This window comes from Mytilus galloprovincialis, chromosome 2, assembly GCF_965363235.1.
Source record: "Mytilus galloprovincialis chromosome 2, xbMytGall1.hap1.1, whole genome shotgun sequence".
NCBI lineage: Eukaryota > Metazoa > Mollusca > Bivalvia > Mytilida > Mytilidae > Mytilus > Mytilus galloprovincialis.
The window spans coordinates 98,350,660-98,368,557 of record NC_134839.1 but is presented as its reverse complement, the minus strand read 5'-3'; the positions used below and the strand labels follow the sequence as shown (position 1 = coordinate 98,368,557).

The window sequence follows — 17,898 nt, the reverse complement described above, 5'->3', positions numbered from 1 at the left end:
ATATTTTATCGTGTGGTTTTCTATGTTGGGAAGTTATGCTATTGTTTCAGAAAAATGGAGAAGGTTTGGTACCATGACAACGTTTAATCCTGCTGCAAATGTTTGCACCTGTCCTAAGTCTGGAATCTGATGTATAGTAGTTGTAGTTTGTTTATGTAATTTATACGTGTTTCTCGTTTCTCAATTTTTATACAGATTAGACCGTTGGTTTTCTCGTTTGAATGGTTTTACACTAGTAATTTTGGGGCCCTTTATATAGATTTTTGTTCGGTGGTAGCCAAGGCTACGTGTTGAAGGCCGTACATTGACCTATAATGGTTTACTTTTAAAAATTGTTATTTGGATGGAGAGTTGTCTCATTGGCACTCACACCACATCTTCCTATATCTATAAACAAGATCAATAAAAATATCAAAATTGGAGTACAGCAGTCAACCTTGTTTTATTATCTAAATCACTACTAAAAATAAATAAATATGTAACAAAGAAACACAAAAAGGCATGTACACAAAGCACATTTGCAAAATTAAAAAAACAAGAATACAAATATTTTTTATAGTACACTAACACAATGACGGAATGTATAGGTACAGACCCACGATAAATGAATATTACCAAAACAGACTAAAAAGTATAAGTAATATACATAAAGACAAATAAAAAATACTTAACACGTTATTTAGATGATAAACATCGTGAGAACCCAGAATTTTTACTTCAAAACCATCCTGTATTATTTATGAAGTTGATATTTATCAACAATGTCTTGATACCTTCCGATGAACTTGTTTTAGAAAAGGGAGAAATGTTTTTTGACATAACCCTGGCTCATCAACTTTCTTCTCAGACACTGGTGAATTTTACAAAGTCTGAATAGCAGCTCGGGCTATTGAATAGCGATTAAGTTAGGATATATATATATCCAATATGCAAGTGAAGTTGGTATAGTGCTATTAAAATATACTACTAATATGGATGTTATAAGAACGTTTAATCTGTGTAATACACACGTGTGGTCCTCAAGATTGAGCATATATATATTAAAAACATGTCGAAGTAGTTGCCTGTGTATTATAAACAGATACTCGACCATTTTCATTAAAAGGATATTAGTGAGTGCAAACTGCAATATATAGTGGACTGTGTCATCTTGCCCGTTATATTTCACGTACAGTGACAAGTGACAAATAAAGAAAAAATAAAAATTTGATTGGTACATCTACCAGGTAACTTTTACGAAAAGATATATCCATGATAGAGGCATGAATTATTTGATATTATTTCAGAGACCTCATTGGTTTGTCAAAAATAAGTATAATTTGAAATAACATTTAACAGGAAAGGCAGTCTTATTGCTTATCATGACGTTATTACTAGCACAGAATCGAAAGAAGAAATCACGATGACATTAGATTCGATGAAACAGAACAATCCTTTAAAGATCGGAAATCAAACTGTTAAAGCTTTGTCTTTCAATGTGATTGGTAAGACTTCTCAATGTGCATTGAGTGAAAAAGTTTATTTTAACGTCATGATGGCGTCGCATACGGTGTTTGGCTTTGTATTTATATATTTAATATACTAGTTTACAGTTATTTTAGCAGTGCATTATAGTATTTGAAAGTTACACTAAGAACTCACCAATACGAGTATTTGCATTAAAACAAGAATGCCGAGGATAAATCTAACATTAAAGAAGTAATCAGTAAAAAATATGAAAAAAGTAAATATTATATTTATCAATTTAAAACAAATCTGAATCTTAAAGAGAGGCTAGAGATATCAAAGGTATATTCAAACTTATAAGTTGAAAATATTGACAACGCCATGACATAAAAAAACCAACATAAGAAGCGGCGTGTAAAGATCCTGATCCACATGGGGCATCCGTCAGCTCATGTCAGCATAATATGTAACCGATTTAAGTTAACATCAAACTGAGCAATGCTCAATAAAAGTATGTATGCTTATTGGGATGAAATAAAGTTTACATGAGTTATTATATATACATATACTCATCAATACCAAGATTAAAATTTTGTTCGCTAGACGCGCATTTGGTCTCCAAAGGACTCATCAGTGACGCTCGAATAACAGTAGATAAAAAGGCAAATAAACTACGAAGAGTTTTGAAGACACGAAATATCGAATTAGGTTCTCTCATTCAGCTAATGTGATCTATTTCATCGCATATACAGGCTATTAAGTCGCAATTTTTATCTATCGAATAATTCAGATGGAAAGGATTGTGCTTCATGAATTTTGCTCTGACATATTTTATGACAAAATATTGAAAAATAAAACACACTTAAGTATTCAACAAGAGATATTTGGGCTGCATGATAAAATTTGAACAAAAATGTAACAAAAATGTAAACATAGTTTTTTTTTCCTAAACCGTCTAAGGTCGTCGAATTCCTTAACAAAATATAATTATGAAACACAAGGAGATGGGTTTTGATTGGGAATCAGACAAATATCTTCCAAAAGGTGGATGTAAGCAGTTATAGGAAACCGTACTACCTCCAACAATAAGAAAATCCCATACCGTTAAGTTAAATATAATAGCCTCCGACATGAAAAATTTGACTTGAAGAATTCAATTAAAAAAAATTAACATCTTAATTCATAATAAAACAATTTATGAAAAATAAATGTGAAAGACGTTAACAAACGACAACCTACAGGCTCTTGACATGGAACAGGCACATATTGAATGTGGCGGGTTTAAACGTGTTTCTGGGCGATCAACCCTGAACCCGTTGTCTAGGAAAAGGGTGTTACAGTACAAAATACGAACAGACAATACAATCAGTTAAAAAGGTCTTAATCAATGAGTTCGATACACAGCAGATAAACATCTTACACAAACATAGACCGGACGTGGCAGGGTATATTTTCAACCCTTACAACAACAAAAACACAAAACACTGATCTAAGTGTAGTTGTTTTTTTAATTTACTGATATTAAAGTCAATATTTATACCAAGGAAAACAATATTCAAAGATCTAATTACATTGTTGAATTGGTAACTTTTTTAGAAATAAGGTAAAACAAAACTTTTAAAACAGTTATTTGTATCTATAAAGTAATTCAAGTAACTAATGTTCATATTTTCATCTTTCATTTAGATTCAACAGAAAGCGGAACATCAAACGTGTCAAAACTTTGGATAGCTGTTATAAGTGCTGGTGCTGCTGTGATTGGATTCATAGTTATAGTAACCACTGTCTACATAATACGGAAAAACTTGACTAAACACAAAACTGAGCAAACCCTTGGTAAGTGTAAAACCACTTTAGCAACTTATATATTTAGAACATGTCGGATTTGTTTAAAGATTCATAATCAACTCCGGAATTTGAGAGGAAATCTTGAAGTTAAACAATGCAGAACGTTAGATCACATACACTGTTAAATCCGTCCTTAATTTCCAAAAGTGTATACCACTTTTGTTATTATAATATGCAATTACTTTATTTATGAATTAGAATTTTGGTTTTTGGGTTCTGTCTTATTTTTCAATTTAAAGACAGGATGCAGAGAGATACTCTAATATAATAGTTTAAAGAGTGAAAACATCCTCATCGTAAAATTGAAAGATTGATTTTTTTAACGTCAATGACAAAATTTCATGCTTCTTCGGAACGATTATGAAATTGAGTGATTGATTAATTGTTAGTGTTTGAAACCACTTCCAGCATTATTGTCTATATCATGGTGGTAAAGAGAAAAAGATTGGAGTCGAACGTCGAGTCATGCCATGTGCTGTGTTCGAACTCTCAAAAATACTATCTCAGTTTTGACAGGCTTGTGATACATAAGATTTAAATGTAAAATAAAAGAAGACAGTATGATGTATATTTGTAGCATTCAAATCCTTTGTCTTGATAATTTCTAATTGAAAGAACCCTTCTTTTTATTTTATTTTTTCATATGTCCATGTTTGTACTCTTTATGGTTTAGTGCAAATTTATGGATTGACAGATTGGTGTTTCACGTCAAATTTCAAAATATTGCATTAATATTGCATATCAGGACCAGAACATGCGAGTGTGTACCTCTATTTTGACAATTTTTCCTAGTATGTCCGTTTTGTTTGCGCATCGTTGTAACTATAATGGAATTTTATGCAACTGTCATACAAGTGAGAGGTTTAGCGCTGTATTACCAGGTTTAATCCACCTTTTTCTACACTTGAAAATGCCTGTACCAAGTCAGAAATATGACAGTAGTTGTCCATTCGTTTGATGTGTTTTATCATTTGTTTTTGCCATTTGATTAGAAACTTTCCGTTTTGAACTTTCCTCAGAGTTGAGAAGTATTTTTGTGATTTCACTTTTTATCATTAGTCATATGATTCGCTACTGATCCCCTACGATTCCATATATAGAGGGTTAGTAAAATCCATAGGGAGTGATGACGAAGTCCGAGTGTCTTATTAATTTTACTCACCCTCTGTGTTCCGTAGATAGTCAGTAGTAAACTGTATAACGAATTTATCACATGGGGGACATATTACCCTTTATTCACATATTTTCCTGACTCCAGCAGGAATATTCTTTGCTCCTATATCTGAATGCTTCCTGCTTGGCGGAGAAGCAGTAAATGACAATTTCCAATGTCTTACGTAGGGCAGGGAATCAAAATCATACTTCCACATTTGAACAAACGCAAATCAGCCTTTTTAAAGATGTGTTCCTTATAATCTTTTTTTTTTTATTTTTAGAAGCTCAAGAGGATTCACAAAAGCTGATGGACATGACGACTGTCCGTATGTATAGGCCGAAACTGCTTAGCGAATCGAGCAGCTATGAAAATCCAGTAGCTGTACCTACACAATTTTAAAATATGTACATAGACATATATTATTTTAATCTGCATACTGTATTTAAGCTCGTATTGTACTCAACATGTAGCTTTAGCTTACTTGGCACAAAATGATAGTGTTTGCTTTCCAATCACTTTTTGTATATCGTCCGTTTATCTTTTCTAACATTTTCGTGTCTGAAACCGCTTTTTAGCCTACCTGAATCATTATATAATCATTGGGGAACTTTGAAAAAAAAATATGTCCGATTATCCCGTTTCCCTACCAACATGGCCTATATGGCTAAAACTTTAAAATGGAAAATTCGCGAATTTTGACTTACTATTTGAATACGTTCATGATACCATCAGCAACATTTTTACAACTTTTTATCGAAATATGTACAATAATAACGAAGAAAATATAACTTTTAATGATTGATATTTACCAATTAGTTGTAACCATCTAACAATGAAAATATAGAATGATCAGACATGCAACATTTTACATTCAATAGTTAAAACACTCGTATGGTAAATCAGAGACATATATATATATATATTATTTTTGTTTAGTTTTGATATAAATTGATACTTTTAAATTGGAAATGCATGACTGCTATTTTGACCAAAGATACATAATATATATTAGGAACTATTTGTAGAAAGATGTATAGAAAAGGAAAAATTGTTTTTTTAATAATTTGGTGCGAGCAAAGCGCTATTTGTTAACCTCATCAAAATAATTGGAATATCGCCACGTAAAATTAACATATATTTGTTTTAATCTTTGCGTATTTTAAACCTGTGACGTGTAGGACTTTTCTGATGAACCCAGGAGCTTTAAAAGAAATCGCGGAAAGGTCCAAATTATACTTGTTTTTTTTAACAGAATGTCGATTACCTGAGTATATCATTATAGATTTAATTATGAATACAAGCTTATCAAATAATCAAGTGGTTTTTTTTTAATTTAAAAATCGAATGCTTCTTTTTATTATTTTATTTGAATGTTGAAGCGTAAACCGAAGCACATTTTGTTTGAAGCGTAATGTGCACACAATCAACGCTTTTACGACCATATACAATTGTATAAAAAAAAATCATAATAATTACATGTTTATGCTAAAATCATGAAAATGCGGGTGTAGTCATAACTGTTGTATTTTATACGGAAATAAAATTTGATATTAAAGTGCCTCAGGATTATTGTCAGCCAATCAAAATTACGGATTGTTATATATAAAAGTAATAATTTCTTCATATTTTTAAAGAAATCAATTCGTTATCAAACAAAAGCGAAATAATCCATAGAGATATTCAAACTCATTATCGAAAACAAACTGACAATGCCATGGTAAAAAAACAACGGACAGAAAAAGAACAATAGACATAAAACATCGCGAAGAGACACGAGCCCCACCAAGAACAGGAGGTGACAAACGTATTTTTTTAAAAACTTTTTGGTATACATGATCATTAGAGCAGAGACATATAATACATTGTATCGTATTATGTCTCTGTTTTGAGTAATATCTCTAAATTTATTATATAGTTTCATAGCTTATAATGTCTAGTTTAGTGTGAGTAAAAGTACTAAGTTTTTCCAGTCATTAAGTCGCTAGAATATCCAAATGCATAACTTTGATACGACTTTTGGCAATCACTTTATAAGGCATGTCAGTTATCAATTAGGGAAGAACTCTGAATGAATTAATGTATTACATGTATATATAAACGTTGTTGTAACCAGAAATATATATACATGTATGCCATTTTGAAAGTCTGGTATGCCATGCTTGTTTTGGACTGTGGTAATTAGACATCACGTGAATTGTTGAATAAACAGATGTATCAGCGGATTACTCACTAGCATGATTACATTCGATAATGTCATGATGGCTACATGTTGAAAATTGTTAGTCGGGTTTAAAAATCTAATTGATCACGTATTTTGCAACTTCTTTAAATATGCATAATGTATTTATAAAAATTACACATAATTTTTTCAAATTTCCAAATTTTGTGCGAAGTTACCCGTGAAACTTGGGGTCTTGTCTTGGACATGTTGGCTTCAGATATTATAAGAAGAATATACATTTGAATATGATCAAAGAACCAGAGAATGAGAAAGAAATTATACTTTACTAAGAAGTAGCTGGAAACATATTTATTCAACCGTTGGTTGTTTTAAAGACCCTGATATACGAATAACTAATACCTGCCAACACGTTTTAGCATTGACTAAGGTTAAGACAAAACAATTAATATTTCAATTTTTGAAGGTGATGATGATAAACGAATCACGACATTATTACAAAGAAATGATTTTCTTGGGAGGAAAACATACTGAAGCAGCTAAAGCAATAGAAGCAACAGAAGATATGAGATATGACTAAAGACGAAGGACAAGGAGTTGAAGACCCAAAAATATCGTTTAAAAGAAAACTAACGACGAAATTACACCATTATTAAAGTGATAAATGTTCACTATGAAGAACAGATTCAAAGATTGTCGGTCAAATAGGAGACTCCATAGCGTGCATATCATATATACTACAGTAGCCTAGCTTATTCGTTTAACAGAAGCAATGACTGAAAAGGGATATAATGAGCAGGAAGTAATCTATGTCATCATTCGGCAATTACCGCAGGATCTAACCTACGCAGTAACTTCGAAGGAAAGGATAGCTCAACATTACCACACTAAAGGTATAGCAAGAGCTCATTATTGTGAGAAGACCACAACATAGTTATATATAGAACTGTGCTATTTATCCCATTAACAAAAAGAAAGTCCACAAGATATCTTGCTTCGAGCTCTAAATATTAGACACAAGGTGGCATCTAAAGAATAAAAAGCGGGATTCAAAGGTATATTTAAATCCATGAGAATCAAAACAGGCAGATACCAGTATTGCATGGAGTCCGCATGTGAGATGAAAAGAACCGTATTCCAACGATCATCAAATAAAACATTTTTTTAGTGAATGTGAGGTTGACTTTTCTTTACATGGGAAAATTAATTCAACTCCTGTAGGACACGGAAGCATTAGTATCAGTTATACCTATTCAAGGGTTGAAAGAAAACATGAACGAAAATCAAATAAAACCACTAAAAGAGTAAATTTCAAACTCAAAAGCAAAGATAAAAGAACAGAAAAATAGCTTAGAAGTGCCAATCCTACTCTCACATCCTAACATGAATGAACCGATTATTGGATATTATGTGATTGGCATTCATTTCAGTGCATTTATATGTTTCGGAGTTAAGGGTACACATTTTGTTTAAGGAGTCAGCTGAAGTACGCCTCTGGATGCGAAATTTTCTAGCTGTGTTGAACCCATTGGTGGCCTTGGGCTGTTTTTCTACTCTTTGGTCTGGTTGTCTCTTTGACACATTCCCCATTTCCATTCTCAATAGTATTTTATGATGAAAAATACAGATGCAGCTAACATGTTTAAATCTGCATTAGGCATCAAAGTCAATCGAATAAACACCTTGTTGAACATCACAAAAATTAGTAATGTGGAGAAAGGCTCCTAGATATTATTATTCCAGGATAATAATACCTCCACTTTTTTATATTAAAATTTGGCTCCAGTTAAAGCACTTAGAATCAAAGAAAGTATTGTAAGATATGGAAATGGTAGTACTTCGAAAATACACGTCGTTGTGGAGAGCACTTATTGGCGCATGGTGTTTTACCAAAGAAAATAAATATGTGACTGCTTCAATAATGGAAACAGTAGTATACCGCTGTTCAAAAGTCACAAATCGATTGAGAGAAAACAAATCCGGGTTACAAACTGAAACCGAGGGAACCACACCAAAACGTAGAAGGCGTTTATGGTATGCCATATGCGGACTATAAAACTAAGGACATAGGTCGACAATTCTGCTCGTCGGTCGGGTTGTTGTCTCTTTGACATATTCCCCATTTCCATTCTCAATTTTAACGATTATCTGAACACTGAAGACAATAACAATGAACATATTTGAGACCCACCTATCGATCTTGGCCCAAATTTGTCAGTAAGCGTAAAAAGTAGATTTGGCCACGAGCATCACTGAAGAGACATGTATTGTCGAAATGCGCATCTGGTGCAAGAAAATTAGTACCGTCAATTTTATTACAGCAATTACTCAAAGAAGAGTATAGAGCTCTTGCAAATAATGTTGAACTTGGTTGTGCACCAGGCTTGAAAATAAAGATATTGCTGACCAAACTCCCGTAATAGGGCCTATACTTCAATATCAAAACCCATGAGATCAAGGATTGTCTTTCAGATCACATACATATGAATGGGGTTCAACGTTGCAACTCTCTTCTCCCTATTGGAGTGTTATTGTGTTATTGTCTGTGTGAGAAAGAAAAATGGAAGTCTGCGTCTTTGTATCGAATGTAAAGACCTCATGAAGGAAACCGTATCCGATACAAATTTTCCTATAATCCAGGGTTTTTTAGACTCGCTCGTAGGGAAACAATGGTTCAATGTAATTGATCAATGAATAGTCTATCGTCAATGATTGATGAATGAGCTCGAGGCTATTAAAAAATTAACGGCCTTTTGTACATCTTGGGGTTTGTACGAATTGAAAGATTTTCCCTTGGATTGACGGGCGAACACTTTCTATATAACATATACATACCATATTTACATGATGCGTTGGTATTCAGTAGGGGTTTGAAAGAATACCTAATGAATGTTAGGAATGTATTGCGAAGGATTTAATGGTATTAAGTTAAAACCCTAAGAGATAGGTACGGTATTTGGGACATTTTAGGTCCCTGATCCATAAAATATAAAACTAGGTCAAGGTCAAAGGTCAAGGTTAAATTCAAAATATTGACTTTTACTTGTCCCTTGATCTCCTCTGTCACTTTTAAAGATACATATAAAAGAACTAGTGCAGAATGTTTGCTTAATTATGATCAAGATAGGATACATTTGTTCAGAACGATCCAATGACATCTTATAAGAGTTATTGTAACAATTTAAGGTTAATTGATTATTACTTTAACTTGGTACATGATAAAGCCATAAGGTCTTTTATAAACTGTTGGTTGACGTGTGACCTTGAAAAATATTAACCGGAAAATACCGTATGTAAACCGGAAAATACCGTGTGTAAACCGGAAGTAGCTAATTTTGAAATTATTTCATTGAAAAATCCATAGAAACAAAAAAAAATTTAAATATGTTTACATAAACCTATCACTTGAGACCGCAAGTGAATTTTACTTAACCGGAAATATCTAATGTCTCTCGTATTACAGGCAAAAGTATATAATGTATATGTTTCATTATAATGCGTTATTCTGATCCTAGCTAAAAAATTTAATTATAAGTATTGAATGCTTCTTTTTGTAACTTCATAGAGGTGTAAAAGCGTTGGCCGTGCGTACATTTTTAGAATGAAGCGCTTCCGCGCTTCATACAAAATGTTCTTCGGTCAACGCTTTTACACCCCAATGAAGTTACAAAAAGAAGCATTCAATTCTTAAATAGAAACCATATATTTTTGGAATCAGTGTAAATAAAGCTATCATGTGAGATTTGAAGTGACATTTTTAACCGGAAGTTAATAATTATCTCCCTTGTTTTAGGCAAAAATATATAGAAAGATTTATTTATTGAATAAGTATGAAGAAACCTATGCTTGGACGCCAATAGTAACTTTGAATAAACCGAAAGTAGCTTCTCATCAATAAAGTGGAAAGACCTTCAATTGTTCTCTAAACAATTTGTTTTTTATACCGTTTTTTTTTTTATTCCATTTGTATTTTGTCTGTAACCGTCAAAATAAGAGACTTATTACAAGATATAATTCCTTACTTCATGAAATTTTTTTTTCATCTGACCTTGAACCTTAACACCATTCATCTAGATTTTGAAGAACGATAGCATTAAGGTAGATTCATGGGACCTAGATTCATGGTATAACGCCATCTCGGATTGTACTATTGCAGTACACAATCAGTCAATTAAATTTTTAATGTTTACTTGTAGCAAGAAAACAAGTTCGGTGACACAAAATCTATCTTCTCACAATTTATTTCAAAATTCTATCTTATAGATTTTTTTAAGCACAAAAGTGTTTTTTTTCATGATCATTCTAAGCAAATTAATGCAATTTTCAACGAATCATAGCTTGAAAAATAGCACGGTGACCCATCCTTTTTATTATATATTTGAAAAGAGCATAGTAAAAGTATAAGAAAATTCTATCTCAAGAAACGTATACCTATGATCTACCTTAAACAGCAAAATGTCTTGTAGATTCTATCTTGATAAGGCTTAGTGGAGGAAAATACAGAATTTAGGTATTGAAAAAGAATACAAGAAAATTGGAACTATCCTGAGTAAACGGTTTCAACAATTTTCGGATTAGCGTTTCTTAAACCAGAAGATGTGGGTGATAGCTTTGATGAGGCTTTTAAAGAGTTCCTGATATTAGTTAAATTTTGTTGCTTTTTAATAGATATTTCCCATTTCGAGATTGTAGTAACTTTTTAATTGCTATTGGAAACAGAACAACACAACAATGATTATTAGAATAGCTATACTCGGTGGTATGTATTTAATTTAATACATTTCATTGAATTTGAACATTACTTTTTTTTCCTTTTACCAATTATACCTCATCACAACTTTATGTTCGTACTCAAAAACATTGATTAACCAACTAGATGCAATTTAGTGTCTATGGTTATTGCTTGGCAGCAAAAGAGGAATAATCATATTCAGATTTTTTTTGTTACCAGTGACGGATAAATTCTGGATTGTCATGCTTTCTCATCAATTATTGGTTTATCAATGTCTTATGGTTGTAGCATGTTAGATCACAAATATATATGTTTTCGTATCAAACTGCAAGGAGAATTTCATTTCCGACTAAGGTGTTACTCTTAAGCTATTAAAAAAGTTTTTTTCAATAAATACTTTTAAAAATGGGGATATACGGGAATTTTTCCAATCAACAATGTTCACTGCAAGGAAATTTCTGACTGAAATTGATGTTTATATACTCTGGCCCTTTCAAGGAGTGCACCTCCTGATTGCCCTTTATAATTTTCTTTGCACGATGTGTTAGCCACTGTTGAGTAAAGCACCTGATTATGAGTTTTACTGTTGTGTCCTACATTCACTTAAAATGTCTGTCCAGATTTATAAATCACAAAGTCTTCTCTGGCAATTAAGAAAATACATGTTTAACATCTTCGATCTCCGAATCTTTGTACATCTTTTTTATGTTCAGGCTTTAAATTTGAAAAGATTAATTTTCATTCACAGTTATATAATTTAAACCGTGATATGATTGACAGCATTCCGCCACCGCCTGTCTGTCGATCGGGTAAAACTATATATAACGTCATAGTACATGCATTTGGTTGGTTTAATGCATCTTATAATACAACATACACTTAGCCTCATATTAGTAATTTATTTGGTGACTCTCAAATCAAATAACCTTTTCCTTAGAGTACTTTTATATCCGTACGTGCTATATTAAATAACTTAATAAAAAAAAACTATGACTTAAACTAAACGACAGACGCATGTTCATATCATTGTCAAACTAAATCGATACAAACATTTTATAAAAAAGTCTTTTGCAAACAAAAATAGTGTGTAAGGTAAGTACAACGGAGAAATTTTGTGAACTGTTTATTTTATGCACCCGAAGTCAGATAACGATTTGTACTTCAACCCAGTGATACCCTGTGATAAAGATTTTACTTGGGTAATATATCATATTCTATTTTTACCAAGATGGACTTGTTTGGTATTGGTAAGTTTAATTAATTACATCTATAATTATATGTTCGAATAAAGTAAGAAGATTATAAAAGAACATCATATAAAGTTCAAATATTCCATACAGTAACACAAACACTACTGTAAAACTCTAATCATTTGATTGCAATTTTAATTTTAAAATATAAAAAAGCTGCATTAGTTGAAAGTGCTTAATAATGATGCATTTTATTTCCAGTTCCCACATTTAATTTTATCAAAATAGACCATATAATGAATTACAAAACAAAAGAGTTGCCGACAGTATAAATTATAATCTTAAGCAAATAAAACCTATAACCTATAAAATATTTACCTTTAAGATAAAAGAATGAAAATATGTATGAATTTTCATGTTATTTTTCAATTTTGTGATTAAGGAAATTGAATGCTTTCACGTATTTATACACAACTCAGGTTTTCTTTCTTGTTTGTAATACCTTGTTCATTACAAATACATGATGCGGGAAATAGTCACTCTTATATGCTATAACGCCTCAGTGATAATCGACTGTTTGATGCATGTTAAGATAAAAGATCAATAAATGCAATGTTAACTAAGTTTTAAAATCTGTCACATCAGTCTAAGTGTATCTTTAACAATTGATATATACTTCCAACTTTGTGGACTAGATAATTTATACTCCACGAAAAACAAATTTCAAGTTTGTTTTTTGTTGTTGACCTTGTAAAGCTGATATAGTCTTTTTTACTTGCAAAACCCCCACAAGGGTCAAAAATTGTCATTTAAGGGTCAAATAACAATTTCGGCAACACTTACCTTATATGTAGATCTTGTCATTCTTGCTATCGATCTTTTATAGTATTCAAGATAATTAACAAACCGCAAAACAAAGTAAAATTCGTCATTAATGGACAATAACTACTATAAAAAATAGTCTGGCAGTTTTGGTGTAAAAAGACAGAAGGTGGATCCCAACATTCGTACCATTTCTGACTTTTCAGATTTTGCCTGTTCACAGCTATTCTAAAGACAATAGACCGTGACAATACTAGCATTTTACCCTTATATTCTATTCTAGCCATGTCGGCCATGTTAGTTGGCATGCCAGGGTCATCTGACACATGTTTAAACTAAATAAGTAAAGCATAGCAGATAAATAAACCAAAAGCAAATAAGAAGTCTAACAAACTAAGAAAAAAAACACGCTATATACAACTATGTGCATGAACTGCACCGGCATGTGATATTTGTAACTATTGTTTGTACAAGTTTGGTCAATAGCTAATGCCAGATTTGTGCAACATTAAAACGAAACGATATCAAAATCTTTTAGTTACCTGGCAGTTCTGTTTCCTGTGATCTAAAATAACAGTTTTGTATTCTATTATTAATTTATTTCAAGAACTGCTTACAGTTAATGGGCTATCATCATCGACATTTGTTACAGGTTTGGTATTTTTTTTACATCGTTTTGGCTCATATAGTTTACTGCTAAAAAATAAAAATATATGATTGCCAATGATACAACTTTCCAACAGAGATCCAGTGATACAGAAGTTAGTAACTACGGGTCATCTTCAACGATGAAAAACGCTAATGCTTCTCTTTGTATGAATTGCTTTAAATGCTTCAATTTCAATCGTTTTGATTGTCTTAAAAAAATTTAAAGAATGAAGTTCGGAATTTTTAAGTAGATATTCATAGTTTATAGAACTTTCTAGTATAAGCATTGTGTAACATTGACAATCATATCACATTATTTCATTTTCAAATCAATACCTCTTTCTTGATTTATTTCGGGTTTTTTTCCATACCACTGTGTTAAACTATTGCACAATAGCTAAATGTTGAGAGAAGAAACGAATAGCATGTTGTAATTACCCAGCCTGATGCCAGGCTTTTTGCATTTAACTGAATTTGATTTCAGTTGAATAAGTTCTCAGGTTAGTTTGGACATCAACAGCACACATTCATACATACGGTTTTTGATATGTTTGCTTTTCGGTTAAGGATATAGTATAAATATTGAAATCGTTCGTGTGATAAGTAAGGATAAAATTCAAGAAGCAATTTACATTTTAGTTTAAGATCTAGGTGTCCTTGGTCTTATAACGCAAAGTCATTGTATTTTGGGGTATATCGTCCAATACAAATATGTTGTGTATTAAAAGGATTTTATTTAGCTTAGTATATATATATCAATTTCAAATACAACAAAGCAATAACACATGTTATCGCCTTATAACATTTAAAAAAAGATTCCTCTGAAGTGTTTCAAATGAATATTTTCATATATATCATTCCGTAGACAGACCATAGATATAATATTATCTAATGCTTTAACAAATAAATTTACTAGTTCTCATATAGACTTCTTAAGCGTCTGGGAAAAAAACCAAAAGTACGTATGCAAGTGAGTGTTTTATCCAGGCCAGTTATATAACTTTAATTATATTTTACTTGCCTAGATCACATGCTCAGTCAATATATTAGTAAAATTAAGGTTTTTATATGATCTATACACTATATTGTTATCTCTACGGTGTCACACCATGAATAATACGACACAGAAAATTTAAAAAATGGCCGTGCATAGAAAGGGAAATCAATCCGGTGGCTAGGTGATACTTTCACTATTTTTTCTTGTACTTTCCTGTAATGATGTCCCATTAGTTTTGTTTGTGTTATTATTGAACAAAGACAAATATAGTACTATATGTGTTTCTGTTATTCTTAAATGCGGCGTTCATTATCACTGAACTAGTATATATTTGTTTATGGGCCTGCTGAAGGACGCCTCCGGGTGCGGGAATTTCTCGCTACATTGAAGACCTGTTGGTGACCTTCTGCTGTTGTTTTTTTCTATGGTCGGGTTGTTGTCTCTTTGGCACATTCCCCATTTCCATTCTCAATTTTATTAGTAACCTTTTTAAAATAATTTCAAATACATCAAATTATTTTGTTTCCTGCATGTAGACAACCAAGACATAATCTATCCATTAGTACCTTAAACTAAGTCAAGGAACTGGTTAAAACAAAGGATAGAAAGAGAAGTAGTATAACACTGAATAGAAGATGAGTTGACACTAAACTTAACGGGTTTTTGTGTGCAAAGCTAAGGTAATTGATGCACAAAAATCTTTATAAGGTATATTGGAACCATATGCAAACATCGTAAATGTGTGTCATGCACATTTGGTATCAAACATTGATGCGTTTGACTGGACTCCATTATTTTGATACCCCCGGAAAACAAGTGTGGACAAGGGATGTTAATATAATCTCTCTATTTGCAGGTAATGATAACGATTATCTACAGTGTAACCTGGTTATCAGCAGATTTTAATAGTTGTTTGTCGAGATGACACCAGGGGGATGGCTACCCGTCAGATAACACGACTGTTACTGATAGCATTGGCATTTTATGTTTTTGGTCTCATATTTTTCCTGACTGGAAATGATGTCAAGGTTATAGATAAAACTGGAGATGATTATTTACCAATAGATGAGGTGTTCATAAAGGCATCTAATAAAACAACGTATTCATACGATAAACAGGTTCTGTTGGATATCCGACAACTTCACAGGTCAAATATTTCAACACCGAAAAAGTCCGAAATTCAATCTAAGTTTGATAGTTTGTATAAATTAAAAAAGAAAGATGCTTTACAATCAATAAAGAGGATTAAAAAACTTGGAAGTGGTAAACTTCAAATGAGAAAACGATATAAGAGTAAGATAGAGAACGGCAAAGCACTTACAAATCAAGATTATTGGGACAGTTTAAAAAATCTTACATTTAAAGAGAAAGTAGATCATATTTTGAAAATATATCGTATCCAAAATAGTACAACAAATCTAAAGCTGCGATCGATAACGACAGCTAAACAACCTATACGCAGAAGTTACAATATCACTAATGATAATAATTACCAAAAGAAAGAAAACACCAAATACCATTATACAAGAGAAATTAACTCTACATTAACAAAAAGTAATATAGGATTTTTAAAAGTAGCCGAAGATATTTATGTATATGCATCATATTATGATGACAGGAAGGAAACACGTTTTATAAGAAATGTTATAATAAGCAGATCTGCTAAGAATTTCAATCAACAACTTTATTGTCACTTTTGGAATCCTATCATAAATTGTTGGGAATCGTCTGTATTTGTGTTCTATGAGACTTGTGAAAACCATCTCAAGACGTTTGCAGCTTATATAGGATCATGTGGAATTCCCGACAATGTGCAATTTGATCATATTTACATTTCAAATTCTGAAGATGCGAACAGCGAAGAAACGAAACACATTATTCCTGTCATACAACATTCAAACAAGTCTGAAGTAAAAGGCGATTTAGCTGTTTGTGTCCCGCCATTATTTGGGACTGTTAATTCTTTACGCTTGTTGGAATTCGTAGAATTTTCTATCATACTAGGATATAAGCATTTTACTTTTTATTCACAAAATGTAACCAATGAAACTTTAAAAATCTTAAAACTTTATGAAAAGGAGGGTCTAGTTACGATACTTGACTGGCCTTTACCTATACAAGAAGACTGGATCTGGTATCACGGACAGTCAGCTGCCGTGTGGGATTGTCTTTATAGAAATATGTATATTTTTAAACATGTTGCATTTCTTGACATCGACGAAATTATTTTCCCTCGATATGATGAAACGCTTCCAAACTTTATAAACAAAACAATGAAATCATTCCACGAACAACACTCAGAAGGTGGCGACATTTGTGCTTTTAGATTCCAGAGTGCGTACTTTGATCCTCTCGAGGATACAATCATTTCGGATATTTTTGATTTTTCAGACCACATTGAGAACCATTTAGTCACATTAAATTCAATAAGCAGAAAGGAGGATTTTAGTACTGTTCGAACAAAAATGATTGTTGATCCAATCAAAATCTTTGAAATTGGAATACATCACGTGAGCAAGCCAATGGAGGAACATTTCAAAGTGGAAAATTTTAATCCTGAGATTGCATATATCCATCACTATCGAAAGTGTCAAAGTAACTTTGGTGGGCGTTGTTTTGGTCGAATAACTGACGATCACGCAAGGAGATACCGCAATCGTTTGCTTACAAGATTGAAATGGCGCTTTTACTATCTGTTTAAGGAAATGTTGTAAAATTGTTTAGATCGTTATGCGATCTCAGTTTGCTCACTTCATTTGGGTTAAATGGTTACTGCAGGTACAATATCTATGTGGGAAAATAACAAAACAGTTTATTTTAAACAGTATGTAGCATAGAGTTATATCGACGAAACACATTAATAAAAGAGCTGTTTCTCGT

General features: G+C 32.0%; 2 protein-coding genes across 2 annotated transcripts in view; both read left to right on the top strand.

Moving 5' to 3' along the window:
• LOC143065048 (uncharacterized) overlaps positions 1-6,008 on the top strand; it is a 101,179-nt gene extending 95,171 nt beyond the window's left edge. The window contains exons 37-39 of the mRNA XM_076238353.1: positions 1,339-1,484; positions 3,133-3,282; positions 4,731-6,008. Of these exons, the coding sequence (XP_076094468.1) occupies positions 1,339-1,484; positions 3,133-3,282; positions 4,731-4,849 (415 nt within the window). The 3' untranslated portion in view covers positions 4,850-6,008. The remainder of the gene's footprint in view (positions 1-1,338; positions 1,485-3,132; positions 3,283-4,730) is intronic.
• Positions 6,009-12,482: 6,474 nt separating this feature from the next.
• On the top strand, positions 12,483-17,898 carry LOC143065046 (beta-1,4-galactosyltransferase galt-1-like). The gene is made up of 2 exons (XM_076238350.1): positions 12,483-12,608; positions 15,875-17,898. Exon 2 carries the CDS (start codon positions 15,954-15,956, stop codon positions 17,730-17,732), a length of 1,779 nt encoding a protein of 592 aa, XP_076094465.1. The 5' UTR covers positions 12,483-12,608; positions 15,875-15,953; the 3' UTR covers positions 17,733-17,898.

Coding starts and splice junctions, on each gene's coding strand:
- LOC143065046 (XM_076238350.1), top strand. CDS start 15,954: ATGGCTACCCGTCAGATAACACGACTGTTACTGATAGCATTGGCATTT.